Below are 19,776 nucleotides of genomic sequence, written 5' to 3'. Positions count from 1 at the left end.
TTTTTAAATTATTTTTCATAATCCAACGTTTTCTATCATTTTGCTCCCAGCATACTCTTTAACCTGTTATTATTACCATGTTTAAAAAAAAAACACTTAATTTCCATGTTCAAACACCTAAATCCAGCCACCACTAGCCACCCCCTTTCCCTCCCCTAGCACCAACGACCTCCCATAGCCCCTCCCCCATACCGCAAGACCACATTTCCCTTTCCCCACTAATTTTTTAAACATTTCTTCATCATCATCAATGGCTTCTTCACTAGCGAAGAGTGATGACATTAAAAAATGATAACCATTAATCTGGTCTGGGATAATTGTTTTAAGTCAAAGAAGAATATAGAGAGAAAGAGAAAAACAAATAAAATTGTCACAAAAGGCAACATGTATGTTCATTGAGGGGTAGTTAATTTGTACAACACCGTCATGTAGAGTGGCAGCCACCAATGGGCAACAACAGGCGGTTCACAGTAAAGCTATCAAAAAAAAAAACTTGGTCATGAGACCAGAACCACCACTGGATTATATCACAACGGGGAGCCATTTCTAATCTACCGAGGGCATACATATATCATCGGCCATTATTAAAGTAGAAATTCTATGTTCTCCTTCAATGACTAATCATGGCCTTCAGCAAAATGAGATTGACAATATTAACATTTAGTTTTGGGTTTACAATATGACAGTTACCTACTTATCCAACACTTCATCAAAATCCCTCGGCAGCCTCTTCATTCCGTCAAGTCTAGACCCTGCAAGATGAGTTTCGCATAATGTTAACTTCCTACAAAGAATATGATCACGTTTTTGTGCTTGGTTTTGAAGTTATACGAGCAAGAGTTGTGAAAACGAATATTAACCAAGGAGAAAAAGAAATGTTATGGAGAACTGACTTAGAGGACTATGATTTGAACTCCGATCTAATTACATAGAGCACATTTGTAAAGGAAATTCATTTTCAAAACTTATTTTCCTGTATTTGGCTGCTTGTGAAAATTTTTTGAAGAAAAGGAAGAAATGGGACATAGAGGAAGAAAGGAGAAAGGCAAGTGACTAGGAGGGAATGTGGCATTCCTTCCTTGCAATTATATTTTCCACTATTTTTAAGCCAAAACCAATAGTGGAAAAGGAAAAACTGGGCTCAAACATAACAAAGGTTAAGAAATTATCACAGTTGCCTTCTCTCTTGCTCATATAGCAAATACTAAGACCAGTTTGGTAGTCGATATTAAATGGTGTGAATGGTAATGAAAATTTAGCGTAATTTTAGTAGGAAAATCTCATGAAAAGTTTAATGGTCATGCTTTATATAATTCAAACATCTCATTTTATTCTACGTGGTATTAGGTGGTAATGGAATATATTGACAATGAAAGCATTTTTATGATCAAAGTTTCATTACCATAGGATAGGAGATTGGTAAAATTTCATGAAGTTATTGACTTACAAATCATTTCCTTACTACCATTTAGTACCAGCAACCAAACGGATCGTAAATGATATAGGCATAACTTTCTCTTCCATGCAAAAAAATTGTAAAAATGAAAGGATGCAAGAATTTTAATAAGCTTAGCATAAAAAGTATCATACCTTAGACGCAATAACCCATTTTCCATCAATCCAATCTTGATGCAGCCTTAGTTCATTGTCCTTGAACTCTAATGTCTCTTCCGTGGTTTTGAAGTAAACAAGATATTTTGACTGACCGAGAACTTTGGAAATAATGCCCACCCACCACCCATCATTATAAAGAGCATCAACTTCTTCTGACTTCTTGAATTTATCCAGTTTTGCCTTTGGAGGACGCGGCCTGATGTGTAGGGCATCTACTTCTTCCCTCACAAACTCTTTATCATCATCTGTTCTTAGATCAGTGTACTCAATAAGGAACTTATCCTTGCCAATCAACTCGATAACAGTTGCAGCAAACCAAGCACCCTCAAAGCCATCTTCATCATTGCTCACTTCGACTAAGCTTCCTTTGCAGAAATACTTCTCTTCTTTCTCGTTATGAATCTTTTCTTCTGCTACAACCACCTCCTGTGGGCAAAACCAATCATTACATGAAAATACGAATGAGAAGATGGAGGAAATAAATTAGACCTGCTTTGAACAGAAATTAAGAATTAATTTTGATAGTCAGTTTAATCTAGCAAGTGGGTGAATAAAACATACACAACATTTCATAACTCCAATAAATTAAATTGCTCCCACGGTCCCACCTTGGAGGTTTAGGGAATCGGATGTACAAAACCTAACGTTAATGATATCAAAGAGGTTGTTTCCGACTGATTCTTGATGATGATCATCATCGCAATTTCACATATATATATAAAGTGTACTTGATTTAATGAGTCATAATAATATGGTTCATTATAATCCAAAACCAAAGAACTATGAATCTTTAGTCCTATTGAAACAAGCGACGTACTGATGAACAAAAATAATAATTGGAAAATCATGTGTTAATGCATGCTTGGACGGCATAGAAACATTTTTCAGTCATCAAAGGCCTTAGAGTATGTTTGCCAGAAAATAACCAAACCACGTTGATTTATAAGTGAAGATAATCCCCGAACGACAACTAGACCCAACGGAAACTAAGTACAAAATCCTGAACTTAGCTTTTTTAGCCCTTCCTCATTCCTTAGACTACACACCATTATCCATCTCAAATCACTTAAGACCCATTGTCCCTAGGAATGGAAATGAGTCGGACTCGAATCGGCTGACTTCGCACCGACCTTTTCTATGCGAATTCAATTCAAATTTTTGTACTACGAATTTTCTCGATCTTTAACTCTCGGACCTCCTAGAGAATCATATTATAATATCTTTTCTTGAGTATCAAATTTGTTTAAGATAATATGCTAACTCACAATAATAATGTCTTTCAAATAGGCTAAAATTTGCCCAACTTCTAAAAACTAGTCTGAATAAACAAACTTACAACAATAATGTCTTTCAAATAGGCACATCAAAGTTTTAGCAGTGTTCAAGTCTCGAGGAAAAATCCTTCTATGATAGTCGAAATAGATACGTTTATATGTCTATATCAATATACAAAATACAAATGTAAATAAACAAAACTAGAAAATCAAATATTCATACAAAGCAAAGTCAAATGCTAAGTTGAAGCGGAGTCTAAATTGGAGTTGAGTCGTATTGTTAGAGTTTTTATAAAATTTGACTCCAATCCGATGTGGATTTTACATCAGGTATTTTTTGGGGTTTGAATCAAATTATTTTTCTCAAATAGAGTTGTACTAAAGTTGCATTCAGACAGAATTGTCATCCCTAGTTGTCCTTGACTTATTCTAAGGTTTGATGAGTTTAGGTCAATTCTAATGAATTTTCGCCATCACTTCATCAACACATTTTCCAATACAATATGTACTACTGAGTTATTTTCAATTCCAAAAACTTCAATTCAACCTTGACGAACATAGGACAATAGGTTCTTGAACACCATTAACAGTATTAAAGCACCTCTCAAGTTTCTATACAGGTGTATAGCCTTAAATTGAAAAAAGTTAGCAAGACAAGCATCACGTAAATGAACCTTAAGTTTATTCACAACCAACACTTGTGTCGTGTTGAACACAAAATCAACATAGAGACCACAATTGCACATACTTGCTGAGATTTGTCACCATAGTTCTAGACTCTGCGGCTCTCTCACATTATTCACTAATTTCCTCACGAATCGCAAACCAACAAAAGAAAATTATGGTTGATTTTGGACTATTTTTGAGTTATATTGAGAGAATCACAAATTCAAAAGGCAAATTAAAATGGCTTAGTTCTGTTACACTAATATGAGATTTGGAGCTAAATGAGACATGGTCACAACTTGGAGCCAAATTCAAATCAACACGCAGGTGTCATGTACTCAACATGCATTTCTCAAACTTGTATGCAAGGGTTTTAAGGTTGTCATCCAAAAGCATTTGGTAACTATAAGAGTGTCAATGGCAGTTTTGGATTGAGAATGAGAGATGATGAGAGAAAATATATTTTAGATTTACACAAACATATGATTTGTTAGTACTTGATATGTAGTATAAAACTCATAAAAAAGCATTTAGTAACATATAGATTATAGTAAATACTACCCAAAGTTATTGGATGTAGCTCATAAAGGTCATACTAAATTAATGTTAATCTCCTTACGCCAACTCCTAGTATTCAATGTTTGCATGCAGCCAAGCTCATGCAAAAATAAAATTAAAAGACAAGGAAGAATCAAATGGTGCAACCTAGAAGAAGAGATTCCTAAAAGAAAATGAAGCAAAGGAGAATTTTGGGTCCAAAAAATATCATATCGAGGTTTTGGAATATGTTTTAGCCAAATAAAACTTAAGAGTCACATTATGAAGTAAAGGTTAAAGGAAAACACTGCGTGATGAAAAACCAATTTGATTCCATAATTGAACAATCTCAACATGGGAGCTTTTTATTAGATGAGGCCATTAAGAAATTGAATACTAAAAAATATGTACATGAGTATGGTCTAAATGTGTATAACGAAGTAAAAACTAATGTTTAGACATGTGCAATAAAACAATTGAAAATTTTCCATCAAAATTGATCTACATCAAGATTCTACTTTGAGCTTTAATTTGTTTAGTGGATGAAAATAAAGATGGGATAAATGTTAGGAAAATTACTTAGAATAATCCAATCTTTAACTGATTTTCCTATAATAATCTCAACTATTGATTACCATGAATAATCCCAATTATGAGGTCATTTAACCAGTAACATTGTTAGTAATGTTTTCACCGGTTGTTGTAGGTCATTTTACATTAAAAAAACCATCTTCTTAATCTCTTTTGGTCCTCCATTAAAACCAGTAAAGAGCTTCATTAAAATCACTTTTTGCCCGTGTATTCTCTCTCTCATCTCTTGATAACCAACCTATGTCTCTCTACTTCCATAAAAAGCAAAACTTCTTCCATTAAAATCTGGTAAAACCCTCTTCCATTTTCACGTCCATGAATTTTCTTTTTGTCCATTAAAAAACTTCATTCTTTTTGGATTTTTCAACTTCTATGACAACTCACTATTGAAGGCCAAGATTCATTCAACTTTCATTATATTGATGGATGTATAGAAATCAATAGCATGCATGTCCTCAACAAGTGAGCAACGGAAAATGAAATTAAGTTTTCAGTCTTTCTAATCAACCTTACCTCAATTAAATTGGGCGATAGAAATGATAAATATCTAGGAATGAATTATAAAAACCTCTCAATATATGCCGAGAATTAAAATGTGTTTATTCACAACAATGGAGTTTGAGAAGCTTGAACATCTCTTTCATCTTTTGTGTAATGCAACTTTTCGATCTTCCTCTCTACATTATATTTTTACATTTTTTCTTAACTACTACATTATCCACATTTTGGAATGAAAACCTTACTGAACCACTCCCATCTTGTAAAAACACCCATTACCAGCCCTTACATCACAACAGAAAGCAAAAATAAAAGGAAAAAAGTCTGTTGTTGTGACCTTGCTTCTTTAAGTTTAAAGCTTTGCTCTTCAATTAAGATGGTGGAATAAATGAAGTTTGAAATGTAATCAGAGTTTATGTGGGAGGGAGATGGAAAAGATTTTCTAGTTGGGAGATAACTTAATGTAATTTACCTTTGTTTGGTTGTATAAAATTTACTTAAGGTAGAAAAAAATGAAAAAAAAATTAATATTTGTTTAGCGATTATAGGTAATGTTACACTACTATAGGACAACTAAACCAATACTTGGGTTTATTTATGGTTAATCAATACTTGAGATTATTGTAGGAAAATCATGAAAAAATTAGATTATTCTTGGAGATTTTTCCTAAATGTTAAGCTTGGATATGTGGAGGTAAATGTTCTAATTAAAAGGATTTAAACTAAGTCAAAGAAAATAGAGCATATGGAATTTTAGCAAGGTGCTCCATCCAAATTAGACATGAAGGAGCTCTTTCCAGGTGAGTGATACATGTATTTTGGTTGAACATTTAACAATGGAGATATTAATTAAAATGTTCATCATGTGAACTAGCCTCAAATAAAGATTTGCAATAGGATACTCCACCACGATCAATAAGAAAAATTCTAGTTGATTATAATTAGAGCAACAATATTATGAGTTTAAATGTTAGAGCTCATTGTAGGACAATATAGTGACTCAAATGCATGTGTTAATCTGGTAGATTTAGCTAATATAAAAGATACTCCCACTAATTCAATTTAGTTTTCTCATTTAATTTTGCACACATGTCAATGCACTTATTCAAGTCTTAGTAACTTCTAATTTAACATAGTTATAAATTATACTTCCTCCGTTCCATATTAGTTGCAACATTTGACAAAATGACACTATTTATTCATCACTCTTAATTGGTGATTAATTTTTAATCTATAAGTTAAAGCACAATAAAGTAAGATCTTGTTGGATTCGTCTCATTGCAAAGATTATTAATATCAAATTTTTATAATTTTTTCTTATATATAATTAGAAATAATAAGGATTGAATTAGTGCATTGGACAGTGCAAAAAAGCAAACGTTGCAAGTAAAAACTCATACGAACTATCTTTGCATTGTTAAGAATCAAACAAGATTCCACTTGACTATATTAAACTTATAGATAAAGAATAAAATACAAATTAAAAATGATTGATGAATAACATTAGTGAGAGGTTTAAACTTTCAAACTTAAAAGAGGAAGGTAGGCCGAGGATGATAAGAGTGAAGAATGACATGAAGATTTGAGATTTACGTGAGCATGTCACATAGGTAAGAGTGAAAAATTACATGGAGAATTAGGGTTTATGGGAACATATGACAATATATAAGAGCGAACAGAGAAGTACAATGTGTAGAAGATAATTGGAATTGATTTTTGTAGTCGCAGACTAGTATTAGATAGAGTAAATTAAGTGTAATCTTATTAGCAATGATCTTTAACGTAGATTTGTTTTGAGTCATATAGGCAGCCTCATATTGTAAGGAATAAGACTTTAGCATTGTTAGACATACCTTAAAAAGACAACATGAGTATAAAACCTAGAATGTGCAACATAACCCCATTTCGCAACCCCGAAATGCCGGTTCCAAGATCACTAGTGAAACACGTCCCTAATTGCTCAAGTATCTAGTGAAACGCGTACCTAATCGCTCAAGTATCAGTCTGTAAAGGTTTCTAAACCTCTATTTATTAATTCAAGGAGAGAAAAAGAAGGAAATCATGTGATAAAGCCTTAATGTTTCTTATATAGTCGTTCTCGAGTCACACTAGGTTGCATTCCACGTTCGCATTTCCGTCTCATGCACTGAAACAAATTGCATTCGGGGTAACAATGAACACAAGGACAAAAAGTGAACATGATTGGCAAACATTGAGGATAAGATAACAGAATACCGAAAACCGTTTATTGGATATACGTAATTAGTACTTACATAGATGTAGGGGAGTTAGGAACTCTTGTGAGTGCAAAAGAAGAAAGATTTAGGGATACCAAAGAACACTTCGAAGACGGGAGTGTAAAGAATAAATAGAACTTGGATTTCATGTGTATGTCTAAACTCAATAGAAAAGGATGATGATTAAAGACAATCACAACTCACAAGAGTTGAAATCATAATTCTTCCAAGGATCCCCATTTGATAAGATTCATACTTTACACAGAAACATCGAAAATACAAAACCCTATATTTTTAAGTGTACTTTACACACAAACATCGAAAATACAAAACCCTTTTATTGCTGAAATGCTAGATGATATAAATATTAGACAAAATGTCTCTTGCATGCATAATATCATTAACACTACAGCATAATTAGCCACCTAATCACTTTTGAGTTCATAACACTCAAAATGGCCCAAAAATAGTTTTAAATCGACCATAATTCACTATTTTCAATTTGCAATCAGCAAGGAGATAAGAAAATTAAGTGACATTAATTATAAAGATAGGTGGAATGGAAAATTTGGGTATGACATGAGTTGAATTAAAAACAGCAATACAAAAATTGAAGCGTTCTAAAATACTTCATCATTTAGTCTTCCGCTCATTCCCTTTGTTTCATATCAACTCACTCACAAGTCACAACTCTTCTTGAACTTGTTCCAATAATAGAATGCTAATGAATGAATATTTTATGATAATTCTACCACCCTCATCAATCATTAAATCTCAAATATGACAACCTTTTTGTCACTTTAGCTTATCAATCCTAGTTTGATAAAACAAAACATAGTAAATGGAAAAGCTAACTAAACTACATTATGGATAAGGAATACCAACATACTCTTTTTTCACTCTCAATTTGCAACATTATTGTTGAAAAACATTCTACTTGTGATCTCACATCAAAGAATTAGAATGTGGTTGACTATCATATATACTTGATCTTGATGGACTACTAATGGAACGTCATTAGGTTTGTATCTCTTTTTATGTGGGTCTTGTTATGTAAAAGTCCAATAACAAAATTAACATCATAACAAAGCCAATGGTTCGATCAAAATCTTTCTTAAGAAATAGTAGACCCGAAAAGAATGGCATTTTTACCTTAATTGATTACTCCCACATGCGAAGTTGACGGGGTCTCATGTGAGGGGTGTTAGGATGTTTTATACTACATTAACAAATTAAAAAAATTAAAGATGGTGTGCACAATTTATAAGACATTGGAGCCCTCCCTCCCATAGTCATATGTTTATGGGATGGTATTTCCTTAAGTTGTTAAGTATGTACACTTCGTATTTTCCCGATAATATGTTAGACATTCACAACAGATCCAACTAAGCTTATAATTATAAGGCTTTTATATGAAGGTGTTTTTTTGGACAATATAACAAAATGCCTACAAATGAGCATTAATAAAAACAAAAAAAAATGAAAAAAAAAAAAACTAATCCACTTTAAAACAAATCACCATACCTCTTCTTTTTCTTCTTGCAATGGAGGAACCCACTTTTGATTAACCCACTCTCTATGAAGCCTCAAATCTGACTCCTTGAAGTCACTTTGCTCTCTTGAAGGTCTAAAATAAACAGAATATTGATTATCATCTAAAACTTGAGTGATAACACCTTCCCACCATCCATCATTATAACAAACATCAACTTCTTCATCGATTTTATAAACCCTCTTGGTTTCCCTCGGTGGAACTGGTCTAATCTGCACTAAATCTACCTTTTCTCTCAAAGGGGTTGATTCATCATCTTCCAACAATGTCTCATATTCAACCATTACTTGATTCTCATTTTTTGCTGGTTGTTTAACAATTGTGCCAATAAACCATGCCCCACGAAAACCATCTTCATCAATGCTTATTTCAACCTTCGTACCCTTTTTGAACTGAAATTTGGACATCTTGGATTTGTTGCTAAAAATTAGGGGAAATAAGTTACTGATATGGAATATGTATAAAAGTTGTTAGTGTATGTGGGGATCTTTCAAAACTTTTGAAATTTTAGTTGGAAAGTGGAGGGGAGTTCAAATTGCATGAAAAAGGTGCACAATGAGATTAAAGGAGATTGAAGAGGAGAGATGAAGGGTAATAAATTAGGGTTTATAATTCAAGATTGAAAGTTGGATTCTTTCTTAAAATTTAAATAAAATAAGTTTTGTTTTCTAAAGAAGAAAAACTTTCTTTATTAAATTAAGCGTCTTTTAATCCAAGCATTTATGTATTCATTGTTATTAACAATGAATAATTATTTAAACTGTATTAATAAAGTCAGTCCAGTAATCGCCCATTGTTACTAACAGCAGGCGATTGCTATATTGACTTACTTTGACTCAGCTTCAGTAATTGTCTGTTGTTGCTAACAACAGGCCATATGCAAACATAAATCCTGTAGACTTAGTCAGAGACGAAAACAGCAACAAGAGGGGGGGGTGAGTTGTTGTTACAATTTTAAGCGTACGCCCTGTTTTTGCGGAATTAAATAAAATAAATAAAGCTTAAACTTAGAGCGAAATAATGAAAGAGACAATACGATTTTTACGTGGAAACCTTTTAGGCCTAATTAGAAGGAAAAACCACGACTCCACGGGATTTCTAAATTCTCCACTATGTTTAAGGCAATTCGTTACAATTACATTAAACACCTTACTTCACTCAAAGCGCATCAACTAGGCCAACTTCTCTCTCAAATTGCTTCACTCAAACCAACAAACTTAGCTTCACTCAAAACAACAAACTTAGCTTCACTAAAAGCTAAACTTCTCACTAGCTTCACTCAAAGCTATCTATTTCCCCCTTAGACTCATCCAAGCCTAATTACAAATATCATTCAAAATCCCTTACAAAAAAGAAAAAAAATCTCTAAAAATAAAATCAATCAGTTGCACAAGAAAATATTAGAAGTTGATTGGCAATTTTTAAAACAAAATATTTATTGTAAAAATCTCCAAAAATAATCGTAGAGAATAAGCTCATACGTTTTTCACACTTAGGAACAGCCGAAAGGACCTCTTATTTATAGAACTAAAATCCCTAATAAAAAGGAATAAACCAACCACTACTCCCTTATCTCAAATAATAAGGAGAGTAATTTGGATCTTAAAATCCAAGTCATCCTACGGTTAGTCTCTAAAAACTAGGTATTAATCTTGATAAAATCAAGCCCATGGTTATTTAATAATAACCGTTGTTCCCAGATACTAATAATAGATACTGTTCCATTTAGCAGCAGTTCCCATATACTAAAATTAGCTGCAGTTCCTTTTTCCAATAATAACCACGATTTACTTTAAGCTATATTTAGATACGGTTGCCTTTAGCTAATAATACGGTTACCTATTACTAATATTAGGGACGGTTACCTTTAGCTAATAATAGCTAAGGATCCCTTAAAATCAGCTGCTGTTCTTTCTTAGCTAAATTTAGTCATTTACTAAACATAGATCCTAAAATAAAGGCTTATATTTAGAAAATCACACGTTAGATATTTTAGAAAATATTTTGCCAATTAACTTTAATAATTTATCAATGCAACAAATTAACTTTATTTAATACATCAACTAAAAATAAAAAAATAATTAAAAACAGAAATTTAGTAGACGTATTTTCAGTTGACTTCGACAAAGGAACAGTGTGCTGTCTCCAATCTCCAGTTTTGTTAGAACATCAAACTTGGGAACAGTAGACCTCATGTCTCCATTTTACATCCCAAGTGATATACTCTCCTAACAGCTTTTGGATCCTTTTGACACGTACATTTCCATGAACCAAGTCATAGGTACTATCAACGATCATAATCAAGACCGGATATCGACCTGCACACAATCTCTAAAACATATTCGTTTAAATAAAGTGTAGTCATCATCAAAACTCAAGAGGTCCAACAAATTCCCCCTTTTTGATGATGACAAACTTTTTAAACAAACTTAAATAAAATAGAGTAAAATCAATATTGTAGAGCATGCCAGAGATTAAAACAACTCTTACATAACTTAGTAAATTAACTCGTTACAATATAATTTACCAAGCATACATTAAAAACAAATTACTCTATTAATTAGAATTACTTAAAATAACTTAAGCATAATCAAGGCATCGGAAGTAGTTTATAGCTTAAGATTTCAAATAAAACTAAACAAAACAAAACTTACCAAGATTCTAAGCAATGTAAGAATTTTATCATAGCATTCAAGTAAAAATTAGAGCATAGATCATAAGTAATCAAAGTAATATCAGAGCAAATCACAAATAATTTACTGATTTGATGATCAGAGCTAAAAACAATCAGTTTGATTAAAATTAACCAATGCTAAACTTATCTCAATTATATCAGAGCATATAGATCATATAGATCAGAGTAGTTGCAATTAATCAGAGCTAAACTTGCTAAACTTATTACTAATCAGAGCTTAATTCATATAAATCATCACAATTATCAGAGTATATAATTCAATTCATCTCAATTATATTATATCAGAGCATCAGAGCATGTATGAATTAGTATATAGTCCTAATGTTCAACAGAAAATAGATACTGATATAAAATAGATACTGATATAAACTAAGCATACTCAAGCATCATTTAAAGTTTGTGCCAAATATTCCCCCTTTTGACATCAATCAAAAAGAAGTAGGATAATCAAACCACAACACTAAACATATAGCCAATGATTGAATCAAGATGCAATGATCAAAAGCAAGTACCAATAAATGCAAGCATGATGAGCAGGGATTAAACTTCACAAACAGTTAGTAGCATAAAGAAAAAGATGTTCAACAAGCTATCAATTATAGGAACTGTACCCCAGCTGGTACAAAGAAAAATATAAGTAGAATAATGTTTGAGTGAATGATGGTTAAGAAAATTAAAATATTAAAAGCAGTAGGAGGAATCAAGATGTAGGAGCTTCTTCATCAATATATTTAGTTTCCACCTCAAAAGTATCAAGTTTTGCACCCAGACGAGCTTCAATTTGAGTCAACTGGTCTGTAAGAGAGGCTAAGGAAACACGAACTTCATCTTGGAATGCAAAGAAGCGGGACTGTAATTCATCGAGCTTCAGAAGTATTGAATATAGAGGGGCTGTAGGAACTGTGGTTTGGTCAAAGCCTTGGTTCTGTAAGGAGTGGATAGGTGGTGGTGAAGTTGGTATCGGTTATGGTGGTATAGGTGATTGTGGTGGTGAAGGAAAGTGATGGGATGAAGGTGTGGTTGGCTTAGGTAAGGAAGGATGGCTCGGTTCAGCTGTTGTGTATGAGGTTGAGTCATCGTCAAGAATAACAACAGGTCTTTTGCCTTTGGAAGCTAACTTGCAACTCTTCCTAGGGGTTGAACCAGATTGTTGCTTGGTAGGTACAAAAACCTCCTCATTTTCCTCTTTTAACCTCCTTAACAGAACTCGAACAAACACCATCGTCAATAGAAAAGTTTAAAACAAACTCACGCATCAATTCTGGGTACATTGGATTGCAGCAGTATTCTGCCATCAAAGATTCCCAAAACTGAGTTTGTAAGATTGCGTGTAACTGAGGGAAAAAGGTGGATTCATACCATTGTTTATTTAGGCCAAACCCAACTATCATTTCCTTTGATAATTCTTCAGCGTTCAAGTGAACAGTAACTTTTGCCTTCTTGGCTGAAGATGATTTCTTTGAAGTGGAGTCTCTCTTTCTCTTGTTACTTGCATGCACTCCAGAGGCAACAGTAGTGTCCTGCTATTCTCTTGAAGATGACTCTTGTGCAGTGATTGGAGGTGATGGGTGAACAATTTTTAATGGTTTGGGTTGTTTCATTTTGGGTGTGCGATTTTTAGTTCTCATAGTGATTTTGTGAGTTGATGAAGAGGAATCAGCAGATAATGCGAGAAGATGAAGATGATTTTAGGGTTGAGTGTTGATTGCAATTGAAGATGAAGTAGTTAGGGTTTGACGTGAGAAGATGTATATATTGAATGTGAGGGGACGTGTGTTTAGGTTTTTCATTGTACCTCATTTACTTTAAGCATGTGAACTCATTGTATGAAAAGGAACTAGGCGGATTTAGAGAAGAATTGCGATGATTCGATTCCTACTTTTTAATAAAAAAAATGCTGGAAAAAATATATATAAATTGAACAATATGAAATAATTTTATGAGAATGAAATAAATGGAAATTTTATGCTACTATAGTTTGATCAAATTAAACAAGCAAACATGAGAGCATTCACAGTATTTACTTTTAAATAGTGCGTACTTGATCCTTTCGATAATTGATTTTTCAATCAAGATTTTTGTGGTTGATCGACCTTTTCAATTTTCATTTTGTCTTTAAGGATCATGCTTGTCACTTACTTCAATGAAGCTTAATCATGCCAAGTTCCAATCTCATTTTTTCGTGTTGTTCCCTTGGAAGTGGTTTAGTCATGATATCTGCAACTTGCTCATTTGTGTTAACATGCTTGACTATTATATTTTTATTTTCAACGTTGTCCTTAAGAAAATAATGTCTTATATGTATGTGTTTAACCCTAGAATGATGCACTGGATCTTTTGATATGCATATGGCACTGGTATTATAACAATAAATAGGAACGCATTCAAACTTAATACCAAAATCTCTTAGCTGTTGTTTTATCCAAAGCATTTGGGAACAGCAAGCTGCTGCTGCTACATATTCAGCTTCGGCAATGGATAATGCAACGGTGTTTTGTTTCTTGGAACACCATGAAACTAAACATGAGCCAAGAAATTTTGTACCATACCTGAAGTAATTTTTCTGTTCACAAGATCTCCACATAATCTGCATCACTAAAACCTTTCAAGTCATAGACATCACTTTTTGGGTAAAATAGGGACAAGTCATTTGTTCCCTTCAAATATCCTAAATTTCGTGTTACTGCAGTGAGATGTGATTCTTTAGGATTGGATTGAAATCTAGCACATAAGCCAACACTGAAAGCAATATCGTGTCTACTAGCAGTTAGATATAATAAAGAGCCAATCATGCCTCTATACATAGTTTGATCAATATTTGTTCCATTTGGGTGTTCATCTAATCTAACATTTGTAGCCATAGGTGTATTGTTGGTTTTAGCATTATTCAAGCCATATTTCTTGAGAAGTTCTTTTATATATTTTTGTTGATGAATAAAGATACCATTAGCTGTTTGTTTAATTTATAACCCAAGGAAGAAATTTAGTTCTCCCATCATACTCATTTCAAATTCATTACTCATTAGGTTAGCAAATTCTTTACTCAGCAATTCATTGGTGGCTCCAAAAATAATATCATCAACATATATTTGAGCAACTAAAATATCAAAACCTTTATTCTTAAAGAATAAGGTTTTGTCAATTTTACCTTAACAAAGTCATTTTGGATTAAGAATTTTGATAGTCTTTCATACCATTGCCTAGGAGCTTGTTTCAAGCCATAAAGAGCTTTATCAAGCTTGTAGACATGATCAAGACAAGAGGTATTTTCAAAGCCTGGGGGTTGTTCAACAAAAACTTCTTCATCAAGAAAACCATTTAAGAAAGCACATTTCACATCCATTTGATATAATTTAAAGTTCATGAAAGCAGCAAAAGAAATTAAAATTCTAATAGCCTCTAACCTTGCTACCGGAGCAAATGTCTCAGTATAATCAATACCTTCTTGTTGATTGTACCCATTGACCACGAGCCTTGCTTTGTTTCTTACAATTATTCCATGCTCATCTAATTTGTTCCGAAATACCCATTTTAAACCAATTACCTTTTTGTGTTTTGGTTTGGGTTCTAAATGCCATACTTTGTTTCTTTCAAATTCATTCAGTTCATCTTGCATGGCTACGATTCATTCGGAATCCTTTAGAGCTTCTTCGTGATTTTTAGGTTCAAGTGATGATAGGAATGCAAAATGTGCACAAAAGTTTCTTATTTGGGATCCGGTTTGTGTTCCCTTATTCAAATCACTTACAATCAAATCAAGAGGATGACATCTTTGATATTTCCATGGTTTAGGCACAAATTCTCTTGTGGGAACAGTAGTATGCTCTGGATCATTCGCTTGATTTTCATTCTGTTCAGCTACTGGATCATCTCGCTCATCTGTGGGAACAACTGGATTGGGAACAGTTTGTTGGTCCTGATGTACTGGCAGTTCCTGATTCTGATCAGACCTTTCTACTTCTTCTGAAATCAGCTGTTCACCTGCTGTTCCTTGATCTTGCTCTTTCATTTCTTCATCATCGTCCTCAAGATTTGCAAGACCTATTTTAAAATTATTTATATCCTGTTCACTAGTCAAAAAGTTAGTTTCATCAAAAATTATGTGAATGGATTCTTCCACGCTCATTGTCCTTTTATTGTAAACTCTGTAGGCTTTACTATTCGATGAATAGCCAAGAAATACTGCTTCATCACTTCTTTCATCAAACTTTCCTATTTCTCGTTTTCCATTTACATGAACAAAACATTTGCATCCAAACACACGAAAATAGGAAATATTTGGTTTTACACCTTTAAGTAATTTATAGGGTGTCTTTGAGGTGATGGGTCTAATCATTACACGATTCAAAATATAACATGCAGTATTGACAGCCTCGGCCCAAAAATTTCTAGGTAGACCACTAGCAATTAACATGGTTCTAGCCATTTCCTCTAAGGTTCTATTTTTTGTAACATTTGGGAAATTAATATTTTAAGACGAGTAAGTTTAAGGGAATTATCAGTGCGAGAATGATTTTAAATACACATGACATAAATATTCTCTATTTTATTTCTTCTCTCTTTTCCTTTTCTTTTAATTGGATTAAAAATACTCAAACCCTTCCCTTCTCCCTCACTTCGATTGAAACCAAAAATCAGCCAAACCACACTCCTCAATTGAACACATCAAAATCCAAGAACACCTTCTTCCTTCTCGCCATTTCCTCTGAAAATGGCTGATTTCTTGCTTGAATTCTGCTGCAGTTGACCAACCTTCTTCCTCATTCAATCCATTGATTTTCGAGTGCAATCCTTGTAATCTTGATCTGAATTTTCAAAGAATGCAGCCCTAATTATAGCCTCCTTCTTTGAAGCTTTCCTTCGAAAAACAACAATGGCAAGATCCGCATCTTCTTCTTCCTCTCGCTAAAACTCAGAAGCAACAACTGCATCCGTATGTCCTTCCCTTCTTCTTGTGCCATTTTTTTTTGAGTTTCGATTTACATGTTTGATGATGTCTTGCCTTCTCCTCTGCCTTAATTCTTGAAGAACCCAGCAACAAACAACAAATCTACCCTCAAGAAACTCAAATCAAGTGCAGCAGCCATGACCGCCTTCTTCACCTCGATTCTCTGAACAACACAATAACAATATTCATTCTTGCCTTTGATTTTCGAAGAAATAAGGGGTAGTTGGGTTCCCTTTGATTGTTGGGGCGTGAATTTGAAGCAAACAATCAACTTCTTGTTCTTCCTTTGAAATAGACGCCCAATTCTTCCTGCAAATTATGGTAATTATTTTATCTATTCAATTATTTTGTAAAGCGTTGAATCCTATACATACACCCCTTTTTTCCTATTAGTTGTATTCCATCTTATCATCCATGAATCTTTAATCATGAAAATCAATGTATTAATCCAGGATTCGTTTATTAAGCTTTTTTTAGTTGTTTTTGGCAGAATTAAAGACTAGATTATGCACTATTATGATAATTTAAACATGTTAGAATAGAGTTTTTATTAAGATACAGCTTTAAGAGGAGATGTAATAAGTTATATGCCAATATAGCAACGCCGAACGCTCTTGAGTTATGTTATGATCTTGTTATTCTTCAGAAAACGATTTCTCTGCGCGCTCTTTCTAGTTGATAGCTGCGAATTGATCACGGCTCTTTAAAGCGTCGTCTTTGGTGAGTAGTAGCAGTCCCTTAAAGGGTCTGATCAGACTATATTCTTGAAAATAAACTTTTTACTAAAGCTCTTTTGAATTGGAAATTGTTGAGACGAATGTTGTTGTGAATGATTATGTTGATATTATGATATGGTCAATGGATCGGGCTTGCGAGCTGGTCATTGACGGAGTTGAGGAACATTGTTCCCTGCTCTCTGTTTTGAAGCGAATTGTCATTGAGATATTGACTAGCTTCACCCGAGAGCGACATAGCCTTAGAGCTATGGGGCACCTCTCAAACTAGACTCCCTGTGCGCACATAGATATAGGAAGACTGATGTTGCTTTTAAACCTATGATTTGAGTTACTGTGTTTTGTTGTTTTGGATTGTTACTTCTCATTCAGTTTAATCTGACCCCCTGTTGTTTCCATCTTTTAGTTTGATCACAGATCGGAACCGGTCGGGAACGATGGGTTAACGGTGTTGAATAGCGTTCCAAGGATGTATATTGAGCTGAGCACGTAGGAATTTGTAGTTTTGTATTAGGTATTTGGATAAATGTATATTTGTTTTGGTTGTGCTGGTTATATCGGACTTGTAGAGACTTGTATTATTATCTTGTGTATTAGTTAGATGTTGGTTTTGGGATTTAGCTAAGTTAGTCACGTTGAAGAGCTTGTGACCCCTTTGCTTGAGTTTTGGAAGTGTGATTTCGGTTTCTTGGGAAACGAACCCAGTGATGACCCTGTTTACCCAGTCAACGGTAAGTCGGGTTGTTACATTTTTCTTTCAACTACACCATTTTGTTGTGGTGTTCTTGGTGCAGAAAAATTATGACTTATTCCATGTTCATTGCAGTAACTCATAAAGCTTTAATTTTCGAATTCTTTACCATGATCTAACCTTATGTGAATAATTTGATTATTGGTAGATTTTTGTATTTTATTAGCGAAAGAAACAAACTCATTAAAAGCTTCATCTTTACTAATTAAAAATAAAGTCCAAGTAAATCTACTATAGTCATCAACAATAACAAACACATATCTTTTGCCACTTCGGCTTTGTATTCTCATAGGTCCACACAAATCCATATGTATTAATTCAAGTGGTTTAGAGGTGGTCACAACATTCTTTGATTTAAAAGATGACCCTACTTGTTTTCCTTTGGCACAAGGATCACAAATTTCATCCTTAAGGAATTTTATAGCTGGTAGTCCTCTTACTAGGTCTTTTGATCTTAATGCATTAATCAATGTATAACTAGCATGACCTAGACGCTTATGCCAAAGAAGTGGGTCGTCTTCTATAACACTTAAACACGTTAGACTGATTTTGGGAACAGTGTCTAGATCCACAATATAAGTGTTCCCTTTTCTGATCCCTTTAAGAACTATGTCTCCTGTGTCATTCCTAGAAATAATGCACTTTTCAGAAGTAAAGTTTACAGAGTTACCTTTTTTCGCAAAATTGAGAAATGCTTAGTAAGTTATGTTTCAAATTCTCGACTAAAAACACGTTATCAATTGCATGGGAACATGACCTTCCAATCTTTCCTTTGGCGATTATCTCACCCTTCATATTGTCACCGAAGGTTACTGTTCCCCCATCATAGGCTTCAAGTGAGAGAAATTTAGATTTGTAGCCTATCATGTGCTTGGAACACCCACTGTCGAGATACCATGAGTTGTTCCTCCTCACTTGGACCTGAAAAAGAATTAATTGTTAGTAATAGGAACCCAGACTGTCTTGGGTTCCTTGTCGATTTTACAAAAATCTGCTTTCTTCATCCAAACGTTATCGACATAGTTTCTGTTGGAGACAGTGTACTGTTCCCTTTTGGTGCACTGGTCCTTCAGATGGCCAGTTCCTCCACAGAAGGAACAGATTCTGTCACTAGGGAGATCTACATAAGTCTTCTTCTTCTTGTTATTCTTAAAATAATTTAGGCCTTTTGAATTTTTGCTTTTAGCTTCTTGAATCCAATTTGGAACATTTTTTATTTTCCCTTTTTCTCTTGAATTTAATTCAAGTTCTATTTTATCACTATTGGGGCGGTTGAATTCGAAGCTACTGTCGAGATTTTGAAAACCTGTACACAGACTTTTAATAGTTGCATCGTTTACTTCCTTATTCAAGCCTAACAATTTGTATTGCGTTAACTCAATATTAAGAATAACATTTTCCTTTTTAATTCTCTCCATATTTTCCTTTAGAATTACATTTTGGTCCAACAAACCGAAAAATCTGTTTTGGACATCAGATCTAAAGGTGTTAATATAGGAGACATGGTCTTTACTTATTTTGAGCTCCTTTTCCAATTGGAGACATTTATCATAACAATTTTCAAGTTTAATTTGAGTCTCCTTAAGCAATTCTATTAATTTATTTTTACTCATTTTGGATGGGTGATCAGGAAATGTGTAAGAAGTATTTACCTGCTTTCCTTTGGATTTATCCTCCTT

At 33.6% G+C, this 19,776-nt stretch overlaps 1 protein-coding gene across 1 annotated transcript; it reads right to left on the bottom strand.

The window, feature by feature from the left end:
* Positions 1–367: 367 nt before the first annotated feature.
* LOC130817849 (protein AGENET DOMAIN (AGD)-CONTAINING P1) lies at positions 368–9,566 on the bottom strand. Its single transcript, XM_057683795.1, has 3 exons — positions 8,942–9,566; positions 1,591–2,040; positions 368–752 (listed from the first exon to the last, which is right to left on the bottom strand). Exons 1-3 carry the CDS (start codon positions 9,374–9,376, stop codon positions 732–734), a joined length of 906 nt encoding a protein of 301 aa, XP_057539778.1. The 5' UTR covers positions 9,377–9,566; the 3' UTR covers positions 368–731.
* Between the last annotated feature and the right edge of the window lie 10,210 nt (positions 9,567–19,776).

This window comes from Amaranthus tricolor, chromosome 7 (assembly GCF_026212465.1).
Source record: "Amaranthus tricolor cultivar Red isolate AtriRed21 chromosome 7, ASM2621246v1, whole genome shotgun sequence".
Lineage (NCBI taxonomy): Eukaryota > Viridiplantae > Streptophyta > Magnoliopsida > Caryophyllales > Amaranthaceae > Amaranthus > Amaranthus tricolor.
The sequence above is the reverse complement of the archived record's forward strand: the minus strand, read 5'-3'. Positions and strand labels throughout refer to the sequence as shown.